This window comes from Pholis gunnellus, assembly GCF_910591455.1.
Source record: "Pholis gunnellus genome assembly, chromosome: 19".
Lineage (NCBI taxonomy): Eukaryota > Metazoa > Chordata > Actinopteri > Perciformes > Pholidae > Pholis > Pholis gunnellus.
The window spans coordinates 10,989,693-11,010,262 of record NC_136546.1 but is presented as its reverse complement, the minus strand read 5'-3'; the positions used below and the strand labels follow the sequence as shown (position 1 = coordinate 11,010,262).

General features: G+C 40.0%; 1 protein-coding gene across 1 annotated transcript; it reads left to right on the top strand.

The window, feature by feature from the left end:
* Positions 1–4,591: 4,591 nt before the first annotated feature.
* On the top strand, positions 4,592–18,385 carry LOC306711678 (apolipoprotein B-100-like; the record flags this gene model as incomplete). The annotated part of the gene is made up of 24 exons (XM_079180694.1): positions 4,592–4,655; positions 7,438–7,550; positions 7,666–7,811; positions 7,924–8,071; positions 8,397–8,549; positions 8,883–9,007; positions 9,122–9,207; positions 9,310–9,754; positions 9,868–9,982; positions 10,065–10,211; positions 10,300–10,511; positions 10,634–10,829; positions 10,924–11,103; positions 11,214–11,417; positions 11,524–11,691; positions 11,788–11,993; positions 12,140–12,322; positions 12,417–12,547; positions 12,661–12,871; positions 12,956–13,128; positions 13,393–13,541; positions 13,637–13,746; positions 13,837–14,210; positions 14,394–18,385. 24 exons carry the CDS (start codon positions 4,592–4,594, stop codon positions 18,383–18,385), a joined length of 8,031 nt encoding a protein of 2,676 aa, XP_079036820.1.
* Between the last annotated feature and the right edge of the window lie 2,185 nt (positions 18,386–20,570).

The window sequence follows — 20,570 nt, the reverse complement described above, 5'->3', positions numbered from 1 at the left end:
TTCGTGTTTCAAACCGGCAGGTGTACTGATATGCTTCGGTACTTTTGTAGGTCATCATGGCGTGAATTCAATCATATGTGAATTCAGGCCACCTCTACTGATGGCTGATAGACTGTCCGATTGTTCCCAAATGTCAATGCAAATGACTCTTATAAGTTAAGTTAACAAGGTGACTATTTCCTACAAGCCTTCATTTAGCTAGTTCCCTAAGATAACCATTTACTTCTAGATTTTATTATGTTAGTGTCTTTTTTAATGGGACATTTATTTTTAAGCCCATCTGGCAAAAGTCCCTGCGTGTCAGCACGGGATCCACTTCAATTCTGATAGTGGTCTCAAGGATTCAGTGCATTTGTCAAGTACAGGCACATTCATTGACACTGAAGCGGAGCATGAACGCAACTGTGCTAGTTACTTTTTACTGTTACGCTGATATTAAATGTTTATGCTGTTTATTGCAAGGGTTTGATAATAACTGCTTCAAGGGACAGTGTGTTTTAGTGGCATCTAGTGGTTTGTGACAGGTTGCTACCAACTAAATAGCCCTCAGCTCACCCTCTCTCTTTCCAAGTGTGCCAGAGAACTACGGTGGCTTAAAGGTAGGGAAAGGTGTCCTTAGGAAGTACAACTAGGAACTACTCTTATCAATACTCTGTTTTTCTACATGACTAAATAATTGTTTTTAAAAAGATATAAAAGATTTTGAAAACAAATAAATTCAGAACAGAATTAGAAGTTATTTATAATTTAGATATAGCTAAATATTGTTTCTAGAGCTTTGAGATGTCACTTTTGGCTACAATTGTATCCATTTTTGTCTCGTTATATATTTGTTACACTCTGAAATTGAAGAGAGAACATACAGTAGAAATGAAATGAATTATGGTCATGCGCAGTTGCTTTACACATGACCACATACAATATGTTATGTCGTAGTTATGGATTCAGACCTCAACAGCCATATCAAGACAATTACAAAATCAGCCTACTATCACCTGAAGACTATATCAAGGATTAGAGGACTTATGTCTCAACAGGATTTGGAAAAGCTTGTCCATGCATTTACTGTAACGGTGTGTTTACAGGTCTCTGTAAAAAGTAAATCAGGAAGCTGCAGCTGAGTCGAGTCCTCACTAAGACCAAGAAAGTGGATCACATCACTCCAGTCCTGAGGTCTTTGCACTGGCTTCCTGTCCAACAAAGAATTGACTTTAAAATCCTGCTGTTGGTTCATAAAGCACTGAATGGTTTCGGGCCAAAATACATCTCTGATCTGCTGCTACCTTATGAACCATCCCGACCCCTTAGGTCATCTGGGACTGGCCTACTTTCTGTTCCCAGAGTCAGAACCAAACATGGAGAAGCAGCGTTCAGTTTTTCTGCTCCACATATCTGGAACAAAGTCCCAGAAAGCTGCAGGTCTGCTGAGACCCTCAGCTCCTTTAAATCAAGATGGAGAAGTCTAATTGAACCAGATTCGAGGATATTAATCAAATTCTTGCATTTCTGCATTTTACTACTGTATTTTATTTCTTACACTGCTTTTTGTGTGTTTTAATGACTGTTTTTAATGTTTCAATGAATGTTCTTTTTAAATCTCCTTTACTTTTGCTTTATGTTTTGATGCTTTTAATGGTTTTATGTGAAGCACTTTGAATTGCCTTGTTGTTGAAATGTGCTATACAAATAAACTTGCCTTGCGTACAGAACTGTCCCATATCAGGACAGGACCTTGTCCCTCCTTCACACAGAATTACATAACGGAAGCCAGTGCACTACTAGGTTATGGTCAGAAGATCCAATCAAGGGGACTGTGATTACTTGAACCATTAAAAACGTCAATGTTTTGTATAAGTTACATATCACATCCTTGTCAGGCATGATTATGATATTCAAATCGCAGATGAAAAGTATTCAGTCCATTTGTGAGCTGTTTATCTAAATTCTCATGTAACAATCATTGTATTTCTCTTCTACTTTAGGTTTCCTGTTTGGATTATCATTATCTTCCTTGAAGACTGATGAACATCTTCTCATTAATCATTTAGATAAATATAACCTCTTTCATGCAAAGAAAGTGACATTTTTGTAAAATAGAGGAGAGATACAATAACATATAACAAATAGTGTATGGTTACAGTACATTATTTACAGTAATCGTCTCTTCCTACAGGTTCCAGGTTAAGTCTTTGTCTTTTAGTAGCGTTACAGAGTTCATTTTCTATGATCAGGTACCTATTTTGTTTATCTCATGCACACAAACGAAGATGTACATGTTCACAGATAACACTAAAGTCCTACCAATGATGCAACACTAGTCCACTGAACTACAGGTGGCAGTAAAACACCAAGATATGCAGGGATGCGCCTGCAACGGCAAAGAATATGACTGCAAACTCGTAAACATGGATGTAAACAATGCTGGATTCAACATAAACTTTTAAATCTGTGTTGCATATGATTTTAGCACATTTATATAAATTCTATTTAATATAAGTACACAAGAAATGTTTTTTTCATTGTTCTTGTATACGTACTGTAAGGGGGCTGAGGCCCCCTGTAATTAAAGGTGTGTACATTCCAGCCAGAGGGCTCCACCCACTCCTTCAGGAGAATGTTGGGATCAGGTGTGGGGAGAGACACACCTGGAGCTGATATCCTCATCAGTGAGATGAATAAAGGTGATGGAGGAAAGTAGATCAGAGGAGAATTGGTTGGAGAGTTTATAACTGGGTAAAGGATTTTTTGTTTGGAAGAAAAATTAAAGTACGGATTGGGTCAGACATGTCAAATCAATACTTAGTTGATAATGGTATGCCTCAAGGAAGTGTGATTAGCCCGCTGCTCTTGATCATTATGGTTGATGACATATTCACAAAGGTACCAGTAGATATAGGTAGGTCTCTGTTTGCTGATGATGGGGCCTTGTGGAAGAAAGGAACGAACATTGACCATGCAGTCAGAAAAGTACAAGAAGCAATAGATGAGGTGGTGGAGTGGGGGTATGAGTGGGGGTTCAGGTTCTCAGTTGAAAAAACACAAACTGTCTTTTTTACCAGGAAAAAAATCAAGGATGGGATGAAACTAAGTATGTATGGGAAAGACTTAGAAAGGGTTGGAACATTTACATTTCTGGGAGTTCTTTTTGACGCACGGTTAACATGTAATTAATGTGATGAGATGTGTGACTAGTAGGGAGTGGGGAGCCAGTTGTTCAGCATTAAAAACCATGTATGTGGCCTTAATTAGATCTGTGTTGGATTACGGCAGCATAGCATACGGATCAGCAGCCAAATCTCTAATTGGTAAATTAGGTGTGGTTCAGGCACAGGCATTAAGAGTATGCAGTGGAGCATTTAAAACATCGCCAATACCTGCCCTGCAGGTAGAAATGGGAGAAATGCCGCTGGATTTAAGGAGAACGCAACTAATGGCAAACTACTGGGCTAATTTACAGGGACACAATGATTGTCACCCTGCAAAAGGAGTATTGCAGGTGGTCTGGGAGAATGGGAGAAGTCAGAGGGATTACTTTGGTCGGGTAGGTAATGACATTGCAAGGGAACTAAAATAGTTTGATCTGAGTATACGCCCCTAAGTAGTTTACCCGGTGATGGCTCCATGGACACTCGTGTGGCCTGATATAGATTGGTATTTGTTAGATGTCAAAAGAAAAGAAAAAGGTATAGTTGATTTGGTAAATACATTTGAATATCATGTAATGAAAGAAAACAATGGTTATACCCAGACGGGGTATACGGACGGGGCTAAGAAACCTGAGTCATGAGTGACAGGGTTTGGGGTGGCAATACCAGCTAAAGGAATTCAAATCAACTGAAGAACAACTAATGATCTAGGGGTTTACACAGTGGAGATGGTGGCAGTGCTGGTTGCACTACGATGGGTTGAAAAAGCAAGACAGGAAAAGGTGTAGATATGCTCCGACTCATCTTCAGTCCGAGCAAGCTTAAGATCGTTTCATTCGAACAGCCGTCAAGACATACTGTATGAAGTCCTTCAGTCAGCCACAAGGATAAATAAACAGGGTGGTCAGGTTAAATTCCTGTGGGTTCCAGCACATGTAGGGGTGAGTGGGAATGAGAGGGTGGATGAGTTGGCAAAGGGGGCATTAAAGAAAGGAAATATAGAGGTGAATGTTAGAATCAGTAAGGTAGAGGTGAAATGCATTATCTGGGATGAGCACGTAGTGGTGAGTTGTAGGGAGTATGAGGTACAGAGAGAGACAAGGAGGAAACATCTGAGGGAGTTAGGGGTGCATGAATGCTCACTGAAAGGAGTACTGAACATGGGTGAGAGAGCACAGGTTAGGGTCTTGTTAGCTTTCCTAAAGAACACAGGGGTTTTTTATAGGGTGTGACGGAATCTTTTTATTTCTTTTTTATTTTATTTTGTTGATGTTTTGTTTTGTTGTTGTGTTGTTTTGTTTTGGGGAAAGAGTATAAGTTTGTCTGGTCCACACTCCGAAGCAGAAGGTGGCGGTAATGCACCAGTAAAAGATGGATGCCAACCGCCGTAAAGCTAGCAGAAGAAGAAGAAGAAGAAGAAGATCAGAGGAGAACATGCGGAGAGCATGGTGCGGGAGGAGCAGGGTCGCGCCTCCCTAAGATCTCCAGGGGGGGAGAGAATTAAGACCGGCAAGTCGGCTAGCGGCCCGGCTGAAATAGTTTGGTTTGTTTAGTTTTCTGATTGAGCTCTGGACTGAGCTAGGTTTTCTGTTGCTTTGTGTTTATTGAAGAGTGTATAATTAAAGATCCTGAAACCTGCAGACCTGACTCTGCCTCTGATTGCTGCGCTGCCACTGTTTCCTGTGTCCTCTAAGCAAATCTTGTTACAGGACGCAGAAATTAACAGCTAATAACAAGGACAACAAAGCTGAACAAAACATGAGAGCAGAGCACAGCTAGCAGCCAGTGAACTGACATAGCATCCACCTGTCACTGAAAGTGGCCATGCCCTAAATTATGCCCAATTTAAGCCTTTATATAATCTAAAGTTACATAAAAATACCCCCCATACAGTTTGCAAGACTCTGCCTCTGATTGCTGCCACTGTTTCCTGTGTCCTCCATACAAATCATGTTACAGTATGCAGAAAAAAACACAAAGCCCTGAATTATGACTATTTTAAGCCTTTATATGATTTAAAGTTACACAAAAACACACCCCATACAGTTTGCAAGAACAGGAAATTAGCTGATAGAGACCAAACACATTTTAATGTAACAGGCTTTAAACATGTATTTGTGCTGTAATGTTGGGCATTTTAACATCTAAGGAGATTGATTTGCTTTTGGAGCCAGCCATTTGATGAACTGCAATCTTTGGCTTCATTTCTCATTTCTCAGCACGAGAGGTAGCTGCTTGGTTAACACAGACAGATCCCTGATCATTGTTTTCACTGCCATCCAGTGGTGTAAACTGCAACTTTTCAAACCTAGTGACATTATATATATATATATATAGGCTTATATAAAAAAAAACTAATGGAGTTAATATCTTAGATTTGATATTAACAGCTTTCACAGCTACCAGGTCACTCAAAAACTATTTTGTTTGAGCAATCAATTCAGATATTTCTGTCCTGCCTATTGGTGAGAGGTGTATGATTATCATAAGTGTCTGAACATACAGATTGTGCAGTAAAAACTAAGCAGTTACTTCTTAACAACATTAAACATTCGTGACTAAATTGGCAACAACTGTTGTGTATATTACTGATATCTCTGGAACAGCTGCTTCAAGATCATTTCACAATGTCCTAAAGTGTGTTGTGGTGGAGGTATTTTTATCCAAAAGAGATAACCAGTTCAGAGAATGTAAAACCTAATTTACTGTGTGCCACATAATGTCAACACAGTGGACTGAGACTGTAGTCCACTGCTGCTTTCACAAGACTCTTGAGAACAACTTGTTCAAGTTCCGTGTTACAGCTCCTTATCACTGGCCAGGGGGCATAATTCTACAGTTTCTTGGTTATGCTTATGAATAAGCATTGCAACTGTATGATTATAATATGAAGGGTTCTAAACTATAAAATGAATGTTTTAAATATTTAATATTGGCTGTTGATCATGAAGATTAGACTTCTTGAGTCTGCTTAACAAAACCTTTAATTCAGGCCATAATTTGACGAGATTTTAATGTATTTCAATGCAAAGGATGAACTTAGAGGTCGATTGAAATGTGCTGATGCAGATTTCATATAAACCTTTACAAAGGTGTCTCTTTAGCATTCACTGTAATGATACTTTTGGAAAACTTGGAAGTATTAATAAAGTCACAACTATATATTTATGTTTCACCTAAGAAGCAAAGTACAAGAGATTATTGGCGTTATGTTACAATCTGATTTTATTGTTTTTCAAAATGAGCAGTGACCGTTACTGAAAAATTCAAGGATAGGAAACACTTATGAAACTATTTGCCCTTTTCCCTCTACACGTACAGAGTGGACTTTGGAGCTGGGACAGCACTGTCATATATGTAAATCGCCCCAACAATCAGAACACCTTTGGTATAAAAGGCCAATTTCTACTCCACCAAAGGAGTAGAAAGGAGAGTTTCAGAGAGTCCATGATGGGGGACTCAAAGCTCTGTATTTTTCTCCTCCTAACCACACTAACCTTGGCTTGTATGTATTTTTTTTAATTTACATAACACTTTATATTGATGAATATATTGATTTTATATATTATATATATAATATATTGATTTTAATCAAATGTTCCTATGATTGTCTTTACAGATGCCCAAGAAGAGCAGGAAACTTGCCAGAGTAAGTGACAGTATTTTCACATGTTAATTACACAACCTGGACATAATGTAAATGTTTATTACATTGCAGCTGTTCAAGAAATGTATAATTGGGACTATATATTAGGATATGATATGCAAATTGAACTTTGACACTAGCTCACATATACATTTGTGCTGAGCAGCACAACACCATGCAAACGGTCACTAAGAACTCTGTGTGCTCTGTCCACCGCTTTACTTGTTTTTACCTTCAAAATAAAAGCCCTTGGCATACAGTATGTACCGCATCACTGATTATCAAGGGGAACTTCAATTCAGTCAGTGAATTTTGTGAAGAAGCAAATTAACAAAACAGCTTTGAATATGTATTTATCACAGACATGTATGGAAGCATCTATTGTGGATGTCCATCAGCCGACATTGATCTGGCACGTTTTGATTGCGCGACAGCAATTACGTAATTAAGGGTGCTTTTGGAATGTTGAACTGTGAATAGTCTATTGCATTTCTTTCCCTTACATTTCTGTATTAAAACTCTATAAGATGTCTTTTCCATGTAGAACTTTTTGAATTATGGCTGAATTGTTGAGGCGAAACCGTACTTCCTCGGAGTACTTGCAGCTACTAAAATCTAATATAAAATCATTATCTTCTCTACCAGTAAACCAAAGGTACAAAGTCTACCACAAGTATGAATACTTGTACGAAGCTGAGTCCTTGAACGCTATCAAAGGTGCTTCACATCTGAAGAATGGACCTAAGGCCACTTGCAAGGTACATGTCACCGTACTATGACAGCTAAATTACATAACTCTACGTGCTATTCAATTGATTTATTCATTATCGTTTTACACTGTATCTAGGGAGCTAAAATAATCTTTTAAAACAGGTTGAAATTGAAGTACCTCAGACTTGTAGTTTCATCGTCCGCACCACTGGCTGTAGCCTGAGTGAGGTGGTTGACATGGACGCAGAGGGAAACCCTGTGTTCGGTCCTGCAACCAGCTCTGATGCCTTTGCTGCTGAAATGGAAAGGTACATTATAGCAACAATTTTCCTAATCCAAGGCATCCAGTTGCATGATCACAAATGAAATGAAAAACATTTTCAAAAGGACTTAATTTTAAAAGTCTCACATTTGATGTAGGTATCCTCTGAAGGTTGTGGTTGAGGGTGTGTACGATGTGAAACTATACCCCGAGGATGGTGAGACAACAACAATCCTGAACATCAAGAGGGGTATCATCTCTGCCCTGGCTGTGCCTCTGCTAGCAGAAGATATGAATGAGAATATGGTAAGTCTCCCACTACTGTATACTAAAAATTAAACAACTTCCTTTCCCTCATAATGTACATATTGTTAAATGTTTATACCTACATCGGTTTGTTTTTTTGCTGTCCTTTTTATATATATATATATATATATATTCTTTTTTTTTGTAAATTTGTGTATGTACATTGTGAGCGAAGTGGAAACCGGAGTCAAATTCCATGTATGCGTACATGGCCAATAAAGCTGATTCTGATTCTGATTCTCATGTGATAATTGTTTCCTACAACACAATAAAAAGAATGTGACGGCAATTAAATGACAAATATCTCTGTTAACATTTATTTCAGCCTACTATCCATGGTAATTGCAAGACCAGTTATTCTATCAATGCTAGAGAGGACATTGCAACTGACGTCAGCCTGAACAGGGACCTGTCCAGATGTGACAAATTTGTCCCATTGAGAGATCACACCAGTCCCTTGGCGCTTATCTCTGGCATGGTAAGATATCCAAGCAACACATGGGTTGGTCTGGTTTGAAATGCTGACAAATTACATTTCTTTGTATTAAACAACACTGCTGACCCAATTTTTCCAACTTCACTGACTCAACAGCCAACACAAATCACATTACTGTACTAATTATGTCTAAATGACATGTAATCTCTATGCTGTGCAGTGTGAAAGCAAACTGACACTGTACCATTGGTGCTTTGGGTCCAGAAAAGCACTTAACAAATAAAATGTATTATTATTACTACCCTTAGCATCCACACTATTGTTAAAATCATAAAACAAGAATCTTGCAGATAATCTTAATTCTTTGTGTTTTAGCACTACCCTCTTGCCCAGCTGGTCAGAAGCACCCAGATCTGCAACTACAAGTTTGACAATGAGAAAAAGCATATGACCTCGGGGTCTTGCACTGAGAAACATATACTCATTCCGTATTCTCACAAGTAAGTGCACCCTCACACTGCACTCTGTACTGTGCTTCATTACGTGAGTGGACATACTGACACGTCTTGTTCAAGGACTCAACTGCACTTTTCAACCTTGTGTTGTTTCCACAGGGGAGAATATGGAGTTACCAATGTTGGAAAGCAAGAACTGACTCTGGTTGAGGTTTCCACTCACAACGACAGAGTCTTTGACCACAGTAAGCTTATCTTCATATCTCTTTCCCTTCTTTGGGGCTATTTATTCAAATTAAATTAAAGATATGATTGACTCAATGCAAACATTTACTTGTGTATCACAGGTGACGTTGTCATGGGTCTTCACATGGACACTGTCAAGGATAAGAGTGTTACCCAGGACAAAGATGCAGGTCTCAACCTCCTGAGAGAACTGGCCACTTTGCCCGAGACTGAGGGTGAGAAGAGGGCCCACCTCTTCCACAAGCTAGTCACCATGGTCCGTGGAATGAAGACTGAGACCCTGAGCACCAGCATCCCTGAGGCTCTTGTTGTGTCCCGTGTCCTGACCTACCAGGTTCTGGCCCAGTGTGGAACCCCTGAGTGCAGCAGCGCCATCATGCAGATCCTCAGGACTTTTGACAGCTCCTCACTCGAGGTAGATGCCGGTGTTTTTGCTATTGCACTCGTGTCCAATCCCTCTGCCCTCCTGATCAATGACATGCTCGAGATGGCCAAACACAAACCCAGCAAGCCCATCATGTATGCTCTGAGCAATGTTGTCAAGAGGTGAGTGAAGTTAACCACACTTTATTTCAAGTTCAATAGTATTTCAGCAAATGTTTTCCTTCTTTGCTTAAAATGGGATATGCAGGATTAATTTCTAAATATTTATTAAACAGGTTTTACAAAGCTGAGGGAAAGCTGATCCCCGAGATTTACTCTGTTGCTGAGGTCATGGCTGCCCAGTTGGGTGACTGCTCTGGTGATAATGACAACACCTTCTTGACATTGAGAGTGGGTAACCTTCCTTATTAGTCACAATGTAAATGACTGCCAACACCAAGTAGCACAATATCAATGTGTCCTTTGATTCCAGGTTGTTGGAAACATGGCTCCAGCTCTGGTATCTGCTGGCCCCGCACTCAGATCTGCTGTGATCCAGTGTGTGAACCAACCTGCTGCTTCCCTGGCTGTGCAGCAGGCTGCCATCCAAGTGTTCAGGCTGACTCCCGTCCCCGAAGAGGCAAGTTAAACTATTTCAAAGGTTTGAAACATTATCGGAATAATTATTTCTACTGTATACTCATTTAACTGATGTCTATTGGTCACAGGGCAGAGAGATTCTCATGCAGGTGCTTTTGGACAGCACCAGCCCCATGCAAAAGCGTATTGCTGCATATCTGGTACTTATGAAGGACCCCCAGAGCACTGAACTGGCCCAGCTAGCTGATGCCTTGCCCAATGAGCAGGACAAACAAGTCAAGAGCTTTGTGATCTCCCACATTACCAACATTTTGTCCTCAACTGAGCCAGAGACTCAAGAGTAAGTGAAAAGAAGTTTAAAATGTATACTTATATTTCTTAAATTTGTTGTTTTACTACATGGTAAGTACGATTTCATTACCATCAGACGTTTAACAGTAATATTTGATTCTTTTTGAACAGACTGAGAGAGAAGATTCAAGGTGCTCTGCAGGGTAATGAGCTCGGGGCCACAATGGACCCCACCAAGTTCTCTCGCAACTACAAGATCGGATCTGTGGAGGGCAACATGATCTTTGAGGATACCAGTTATCTGCCCAAGGAGGTCATGCTTGAAATGACTCTGAAGGCATTTGGCTATGACATCGACATGATGGAGGTAAATACTTTGAGCTGTTTTCATCCGAAATGTGCTTTGAAACAAATTTTCAGCAAGCCGATTTGTGACAGTGACGAATGTATCACCTTTACAGATTGGTATGGAGGGAAAAGGATTTGAGCCAACCGTTGATGCCCTGTTTGGAAAGAATGGCTTCTTCCCCGACACTGCCCTGAAGACAATGTACTTTGTATCTGAAAACATGCCACTCAGAGTCAATGAGATCCTGCAGAACATGCTCCCTGATCTGAAGAAGGACAGGATGAAGAGACAGGTACTCAGACCAATTTGTTTTGTACACATGACTAAAACAACTGTAATCATGATGATACATTTTTCAGTAAGGGGAAATTATTCTAAGGAAGTGTGAACATCTATGTTAAGGCCTCCCAGAACCTGATGAGGGAGATTGGACGCAACCTCAACAAACTCGTGAGGGAATTGAAGACGGCACAGTCTCCAGAGGCAATGGTTTATCTGAGACTTTTGGGAAATGAGCTGGGATATCTGAGGACCAACGAAATGGAGGAGATGGCCTACTCTGCTGCCATGATGATTGACAGCATGTTCAAAATGTTCCCAACTGATGTAAGGACCTTTTTATGAGAGCATAGTTGAGAATCAAAGAATGATTTCATTAAGTATTTCCTTGTCTATGATTTTAATGTCCCATGTGTATCTTTATTTGCCACAGATCATGACGGCACTGATGACCAAGGCTGACAACACAATCTTTGCCCACTACATCTTCATGGACAATGAATTCTTCCTGCCTACTGTCACTGGTGTGCCTCTCAGGATTACAATGGCTGGTACTTTCACCCCTGGTATCAAAGGTGGACTTCAGGTTGCTCGTGACATGGTAATAATTCATAAATGTGTTTAAATTCCAGCAATATTTTTTCAAAATGAATAGCATCAACATAACTCTTTACGTTTCTCCTATGTGTCCACACAGAGTGAAGTGAACTTCATGCCCTCCGCTAGCATTGAGTTTGTATCTGAAATCGGCTCCTACATCCCTGAATATGTCAACTCTGGATTAGAGATGCACACCAACTTTTTCCATGAAAGTGGGCTGAAGGCTAAGATCTCCATGGAACGTGGCACTGTTAAGCTGACCATCCCTGCTCCAACAAGTCCAATTAAGCTCATCAAAATGACGTAAGTCTATAGAACTTTTAGAAAACGCAACAGGCAGGAAGTAATTTAGGGTATCTTATATCTTGGATTACAACAATTTCAATTTGTCTACATTTAGATTAAAACAGCTTAAACTGCATTCTAACTTTTATACATTTAACATATAGAAACACCCTGGTGGCAGTGACTGGATCAGAGGTGAAGACCATCCCCCCTATGGTGATGGACAAGGTTGATGTGCACGAGTGCACTCCTTTCTTCGCTGGAATGAAATACTGCACTGCTCTGCAGTACATTGATGCCTATTCTCAGGAGACAGCCCCCTACTTCCCCATCACTGGAGACAGCCAGTGAGCAAGACTTTCCAAACCACCAGCATATCATTTTCTTTAAAGAAATGAATTACTCATCAATATTGGCTAATTATCTGAATTATCTACATAGTTTTGCTGTGGAACTCCATCCTACTGGTGAAGTCGCTGAGTACACCGCCACTGTTGCCTATGAGCTCCTCAGAGAGGGAGAAGAGGGCCGGCAGAAGGTTGACTCTGTGAAGTTTGTTCTGAGGGCTGAAGGTAAAGTATAATATGGACAGTATGATAACCCCTTTCTGTCTTCTTAGTGGCTCAAGTGGCCAAAAAGTTTTACGGAGTTATGTAATATTAATATATTTATTGTTCAACAACAGGTTCAGAGCCCACTGAAGCCAGAGCTATCATGAAATATAACAGAAGAAAGAATGTCATCACAGCTGACATCCAAATCCCTGACTACGATGTGGAGGCTGGACTCAGGCTGGGTGTTGTTGATGGAAACACCAAGGGCAAAGGAACTCACTCTATTTCTCTTGACCTCATTAACAAGAACATCCCTCAGCTCTCTCTTGTTGGCCGTGCCAAGTAAGAAATCAACCATAAATCCTCATAAACATTAATGTCATCCTTACAATTGACAGTATGCTAACTCACTGCCACATTTTTCAGTCTGAAGGCCATGAAGGAGGGTATGCTGCAAGTCCAACTTCTTGTCCCCTCAATCAATGCTGATGCCACCGTCACAGCCAACATGAAACGTGATGAGGAATTAGAATTGGAGCTTAAGAGTGAAATCAAGATCATGGCCGCACACTCTGTGCAGAAAATCGCAATGAAATATGGTAATTTTCCAGTTATTTTCCAGAATATTACATGCAAATTAATTTAATAGTTGCTTACTTTTTTGACAGTTTCATATAAACCTGGGTCACATCCTGAATTGAGCTAAATCTGGAATTTAAGAATTATGGTTCAAATTCAGGACCCATAATATGGGGCCATTTTGCCTCAGAGATTTGATTCATTTGTAGAGTAGTTTAACGGGGGGATTAAAGGAATATTACCTCATGTTTTGGGATTCCATTCATTGTTCTCTATTGTTGCAGATGACAGCAAATTTGAGGTTGAGTTCAAGTCAGATGTGAACACTGACACCACCAGCTTGCCAACTGCTGAGTATGGCAACCAACTTCTTGACATGCAGGTGGGGCAGACTGACATGAAAGTCCGTCACATCTTCAAGAAGTTTGTGGAGGTACGAATCTTTGATTTAAAAAGTATTCACAGTTTCTCTTATGTTCTGATTTTTAATGTTGAGAATTAATAAAATACTGGTTATTGTTTTCTTAGGCAGGAAACAACTACATGGAAAAGTACGGTGCTGATTTACCTTACATTCAGAACTTCAGAGTGCCTGATATGCCTGAGATTTCCCTGCCAGAGACACTGTTCCTGAATACGTAAGTGAGAACAACTCTGAGGTGAATGTTTAAAGTCACTTGCTTTATTTTACAAAATATTTATGCATTTTACTTTTGTCCTTATAACAGTGAGACAAAGGCTGTCTACTATTTCAACAACGAGCACTTCACCATTGCTATCCCTCTACTTCTTGGAGGAAAGTCAACAGAAGAGCTTCACTTCCCATCAGCTTTGAGCACACCTGCCGTGTCTCTACCTCAGTTTGGACTGGAGATCGTCTCCATGGAAATTCCCATCCCAGAGCTCGTTGTCCCCGAGAGCTTTACTTTGTCCATTCCTCTTTTTGGAAAGGCTGAGGTGTCAACTCTGATGAAGAGCAACCTGTATGACATGGAGGCCTCAATGGCTGCTGGGAAAGATGTTGTGGAAACACCAAGCTACTCAGCTAAGTTTGATGTGACAGGAACCTCCCCACTTGACATCCTCTCAATAAAGATTGAAGGTATTTCATAATAAATATCATTAAAATTATGCGTTGTTCACGAAGTACAACAGTTTTCAGTTGCAGTTTTCAATTTATACTGATGTTAAAAAATGTGAATTCATTTTGGTTCCAGTATTACAGTGAAATATATATCTGTTATCAAGCTATAAATCATCTGTTCTTCTTTTGTGCTTCATGTAGGCTCTGGAATGTTGGCCACCACTGATTCCATCAAGGCCGAATTGAAAAGCTCTTTGGCACATAAATTCCTCGAAGCCATGATTAGTATTGTTGAGGATGTAACCATCACAGACAAAATCAATTTGAAATCAAGCAGCAAGATTGAAGCCACAAGCCCATTGGGTCTTCATATTACACTAGAGCACACTGGCATGACTGGAATCAACACTGAAGAAATTTCTGCTGATAGCAACTTTGAGGGAACGTTAACGGCTGGACCCATGTATGGCAAGACCATTTCATCCCAGTCATTCACCATCTTCCCATTCAGGCCAGAAGCAAATATTGATACTATTGTTCAGTTTGACTCCACAATTGGTAAGGTCCAGAACAAAATTGCAGCATCTCTTGCCAATGGTGAATTGTCAGTTGTGTCTAACACCAATGCCTTTGAAGACACCTTGACCCATGTTGCTGAGCTTTCCTTCAAAGACAGCAAGCTGTCACTGAAATGTGATGCAAATGCACTTGCTCTTGGTATGAAGATCCGTAACCAGGCTGAATCCTCTGCTGGTGCTGGTGAAGTCCTCATGAGAATGGAGACAAATGCAGACCACTCTGAAAACCGTGTTTACTCTCTTTTGACTGCCTCTCTTGATGTCAATGGTCTGGCAGTGAACAGCGAAGCCACCATGAAGCTCCTTGAGAATGAGGCTACTCACAAGGCTAGCCTGAAAATGAACAAGGATGGTTTGACCACAAGTGGAACAACCACCCTCCAGAGCCCCCTGTCCTTGGAAAACACCTTTAACGCTGGGCTTGATGCTTCAATGGCTTCTCTATCCATTACCAACAAGGCTGCAATGCGTGACATCAAGGTTGATAATGCCAATACTTTGACCATCACTCTTTCTAGCCTTGACTTCAACTCAAAGGCTGAAGCTGCCGCCAGTGAGTATGCCACTTACACTCATGATATCACTGTCGACATGAAACCCTACACTGCCTCTGCAAATGTTAAAAACAATCTGAACCTTCTGGCGGCCAGCTTCATTAATGAGGCTCAGCTGCAGGCAGAGCTCTACAAGATGGACCTGACTGGAAGCCTGAAAGCCATCTATGGTGAGGAAGAGATCAAGCACACCTATCAGGTCAATTATGCTGATATGACGGCAAATGCAAAATGCAGCACCACTGGAAAACTCTTGGGAACACACATGAGCCACAACACCGAGCTTGAGGTTGTCGGTCTTGCTGCCAGCATCACCAATAACGCCCGCTTCAACTCACAGCCAATGCGCTTTGACCACACCATCCGTTGCAGCATCGTTCCTTTCGATTTCAACCTTGATGCCATTTTCAATGCTGATGGAGACATGACCATGTATGGAAAGCATAGTGCCCAGCTTTATGGCAAGTTCCTCCTTAAAGCACAACCCCTGGCTTTTGCTACCTCACATGAATGCAGAGCATCAATAAACCAGCAGCTAGACACCGGCTTTGCTCTTGAGACCACATTTGATAACAAGATGGATACTCTTCTGTCACTCCCAGAGCAGAAGACCAGTTTTATAATGAAGTCTAAGATGAATGAGCATGCCTTTAATCAGGACATGAGTGTTTACAACACTGCTGAGAGAACTGGAATTGAGGTTTCTGGTACCATCCTCACAAACATGCTCAATGCAGAATCCACGGAGAACCAGCTATTCACCATCTCTTCCTTTGTCAAGTATGACAAGAACACAGACAGTCAAATTATTCAGTTCCCTCTGATTGAAAATCTGCCTGCATTCTTGGAAACCATCAAGGGTGTTGTTGTGCATATTGCAGAGGTATTGCAATACTACATCAACAATGATGAGATAAAGGCTAAACTAGAAGCTCTTCCCCAGTATGTAAGCGACTTTGTTTCTGAACTGAATATCGAAGGCAAGGTTGTTCAGCTGAAGCAGTATTTCAGTGATTTCACCCAGGATTATGTCATTTCCATGGAGGATGTGGAAGCAACTTTGAAAAACCTGAAGGTTACTGTTGAAAACCTGTTGGCTGATCTTACTCTTTACATCCAACACTTTGCTGGTATGGTGAAAGAGATTATTGTTAGTGGCACCCTGCCAGAAACCCTCATTCAGAAGATCCAGGAACAGCTGAATGCCATTAATGAGGAGTTTGACATCAAGGCAATGATTGTACATGTGATTGATACCATGACGGAGGTTATCAACCAGATTCATTTGGACAAGCTCACGGAAAGCAGCATTGCATTCCTGCATGATATTGATATCGCGTATGGTTTCAAGACCACCCTAGTGAGATTCATGAGGGAAATTAAACAAATGATCGAGACCTTTGACATGCAAGAAATTGTTGCTGAGCTGAAGAACTTCATTTCATCCATCGACTTTAAAGCTAAAATTGAGAGACTAGTGAGTCAGATTCCCACAGAGATTTTCAGCGATGTAACAGATTACATTAAGGAAATTATTCAAGACCTTGACATCCTAGGTAAGATCAACACATTCTATGCCAAGATGAGGGAGTTGATTGTAAAGTTTGAGGCTGACAAAAAAGTTGAGGCTGTCTTGGAAAAGGCTGTTGAGCTCATCAAGCAGTTCAAAATTGAGGAAACTATCAGGGCTGTGGTGAACATGGTGAAAGACGCAGACATCCCTACCAAATTCATGGACGTCTTTCAGGGTGCTATTAACTATTTCAAAACAACCGAGGTTAATGATATAATTCAACAGCTGAATGTGTACATTGAAACTCTTACGCAAAATCTGAGGACATTGGATTATAATACATTTGTGGAATATGCTAATCAAATTTTTGCTGATTACACAGTTTCTGTGAATGAGCTGATCAGGAGTTTTGAAATCCCCCAGAAACTTGAGGCCACAAAAGATTTAGTCAAACTTGCATTATCTTCTGTCAAAGGCTTAATAGAAAACCTGAGAGAAATCAAAGTTGCAGAAATGATCAAATTTGTTAGGAACGTTGTGCTTGACAGCGTTAAGACATTTGCTGAATTTATGAAACAGACAATTACAGATCTGGATGTCAAAGCGCAGATTGACTCTTATCTGGACTTTGTGAGACAATTCTACACTAGAGTCATCAATGTGGTAACTGACATCTTCACCTCTACAGTTCAGATGATTAACAACGTTGTAGCTGAACAAAAAATCTTCAGCGAGATTCAGCAGATCATTGAAGGGCTGATTATTGAACTTAAGAAAGCGGAGTTGAATACACCATCCTTCATCATTCCTCTCACTGACCTTGTTGTGCCCTCTGTGAAGTTCAGCATGGATGAGCTTAAACAGTTTGAAATCCCAACACAGCTGGACATCCCTGAGTTCACCATGCTTGGCCTCTATACTGTGAAAGCCACCACAATTTCCTTTGATGACATCAAGCAGAGAATCATTGAACTTTTTGATTTCATTGTCAACTTTGAGATCAAAATGCCTGATGTGGATGCTTTCTTTGGAGACCTCTCAATGAACTATCTTCCTTCCATGCCTGAGATGACCTTCCCAGATATCAGCCTTCCTGAGATCTCATTCCCTGTCATCCCACAAGTTCCCCTAGAAAATTTTGTCAAGTCTCTTCAGGTTCCTGAGATCACACTGCCAACCATTCCAAATCAGATCATGGTCCCATGCTTTGGTAAACTCTATGCTGAGATCAAATTCCAAACTCCCATCTACAACATCAAGACTTCTGCTGAGTTCAAGAACTCCACTGAAAGTGAAATGACGCCTCGATTCACTGGATTCCTTAGTTCCCAGGCCACATCTCCAAGTTTTGAAATTCTTAATTACAAACTTGATGTGTCCCTAAAAGCTATTGTTGAGAAATCTCTGGAGTTTGTTGACTCTGTCAAGTCTGACTATTTAGCTGCAGTGCTCACTAACATCAATGTTGTCTACCGTAACCTTGTCACAGTCTTAAAGAATATTATTGACCAGATCTCTGCCCTAAATATGGAGCAGCTCAACAATTAATTTGAGTACATTATGGACATGTTTATTTACTTAGTGGACCAGTTCAATAACACCGTTGTGGTTTCCTGCGGCAAGCTTCAGAGGAGGCTCAGACCTACATGAAGTTAGTGATGCAAGGCTTGAGATTGACCTTCCATTTCCATTCCAGCAGTGAGAACCCCTAACAGAATAAGGCCAAAGTACATAGGAAATACTACCATCTGTTCAAAACGCATACTTGGAAGGAGTATGGACAATTAGCTCTTAACCATATTTATAACAATGAGTTCAACAGAAGCTGTTGTATCATTTTCATTGAGATGGTTTATTGTGTACAAACATTGAAAATGTAACATTTTACTGTAACTCACCTTCCTGCAAAGAATGAAAATTATCAATAAAATACATTAATGCAATCTGTAAATGTCTGATTTCCTGCTTAGTAATGTTACAACACAGTTTGGATGAATCTCACTGAATTTATTTAGTGCCATGATTCGAGAACTGAGTGGTACTTTTGAGATAACCAAGGATCTTTAAAACTGACTAATATACAGTATTCTAAATGCTTTTGTTGACATTGTCAACCAGATGTGTACCATTCTCATTTAAATATGCAGTAGGTCAATCAGTTTTCTATAACAACTCGGACAAGACATATCACATTCATATACAATATACACATACACTGTGAAGGTAATTCCAACACTGACAAATAATAAAACCAACCTGTCTGTCTGTCTGTCTGGCTAGCAGACAGACAAAGGATTGGTTTCATTTGCACTCTAGATAAACATATATTTAGAAAATTTCAACTCTCTGTGGGGACCTTTGTCTACTGGCATTGAGAGTAATTACTGTACAAAAACACTGTGAACATGTGCTTTAGTGTTTCAAACCGGCAGGTGTACTGATATGCTTCAGTGCTTTTGTAGGTCATCATGGCGGAGCCATCTACACCAAGAGGCACTACAAAGTAATTAAAGATGACCTGATATGTGAATTCAGGCCACCTCTACTGATGGCTGATAGACTGTCCGATTGTTCCCAAATGTCAATGCAAATGACTCTTATAAGTTAAGTTAACAAGGTGACTATTTCCTACAAGCCTTTATTTAGCTAGTTCCCTAAGATAACCATTTCCTTCAAGATTTTATTATGTTCGTGTCTTTTTTAATGTTTTGGGACATTTATTTTTAAGCCCATCTGGCAAAAGTCCCTGCGTGTCAGCACGGGATCCACTTCAATTCTGATAGTGGTCTCAAGGATTCAGTGCATTTGTCAAGTACAGGCACATTCATTGACACTGAAGCAGAGCATGAACGCAACTGTGCTAGTTACTTTTTACTGTTACGCTGATATTAAATGTTTATGCTGTTTATTGCAAGGGTTTGATAATAACTGCTTCAAGGGACAGTGTGTTTTAGTGGCATCTAGTGGTTTGTGACAGGTTGCTACCAACTAAATAGCCCTCAGCTCACCCTCTCTCTTTCCAAGTGTGCCAGAGAACTACGGTGGCTTAAAGGTAGGGAAAGGTGTCCTTAGGAAGTACAACTAGGAACTACTCTTATCAATACTCTGTTTTTCTACATGACTAAATAATTGTTTTTAAAAAGATATAAAAGATTTTGAAAACAAATAAATTCAGAACAGAATTAGAAGTTATTTATAATTTAGATATAGCTAAATATTGTTTCTAGAGCTTTGAGATGTCACTTTTGGCTACAATTGTATCCATTTTTTTCTCATTATATATTTGTTACACTCTGAAATTGAACAGAGAACATACAGTAGAAATGAAATGAATCATGACATTTTTGTAAAATAGAGGAGAGACACAAAAAACATATTACAAATAGTGTATGGTTATAGTACATTATTTACAGTAATCGTCTCTTCCTACAGGTTCCAGGTTAAGTTTTTGTCTTTTAGTAGCGCTACAGAGTTCATTTTCTATGATCAGGTACCTATTTTGTTTATCTCATGCACACAAACGAAGATGTACATGTGCACAGATAACACAAAAGTCCTACCAATGATGCAACACTAGTCCACTGAACTACAGGTGGCAGTAAAACACCAAGATATGCAGGGATGCGCCTGCAACGGCAAAGAATATGACTGCAAACTAGTAAACATGGATGTAAACAATGCTGGATTCAACATAAACTTTTAAATCTGTGTTGCATATGATTTTAGCACATTT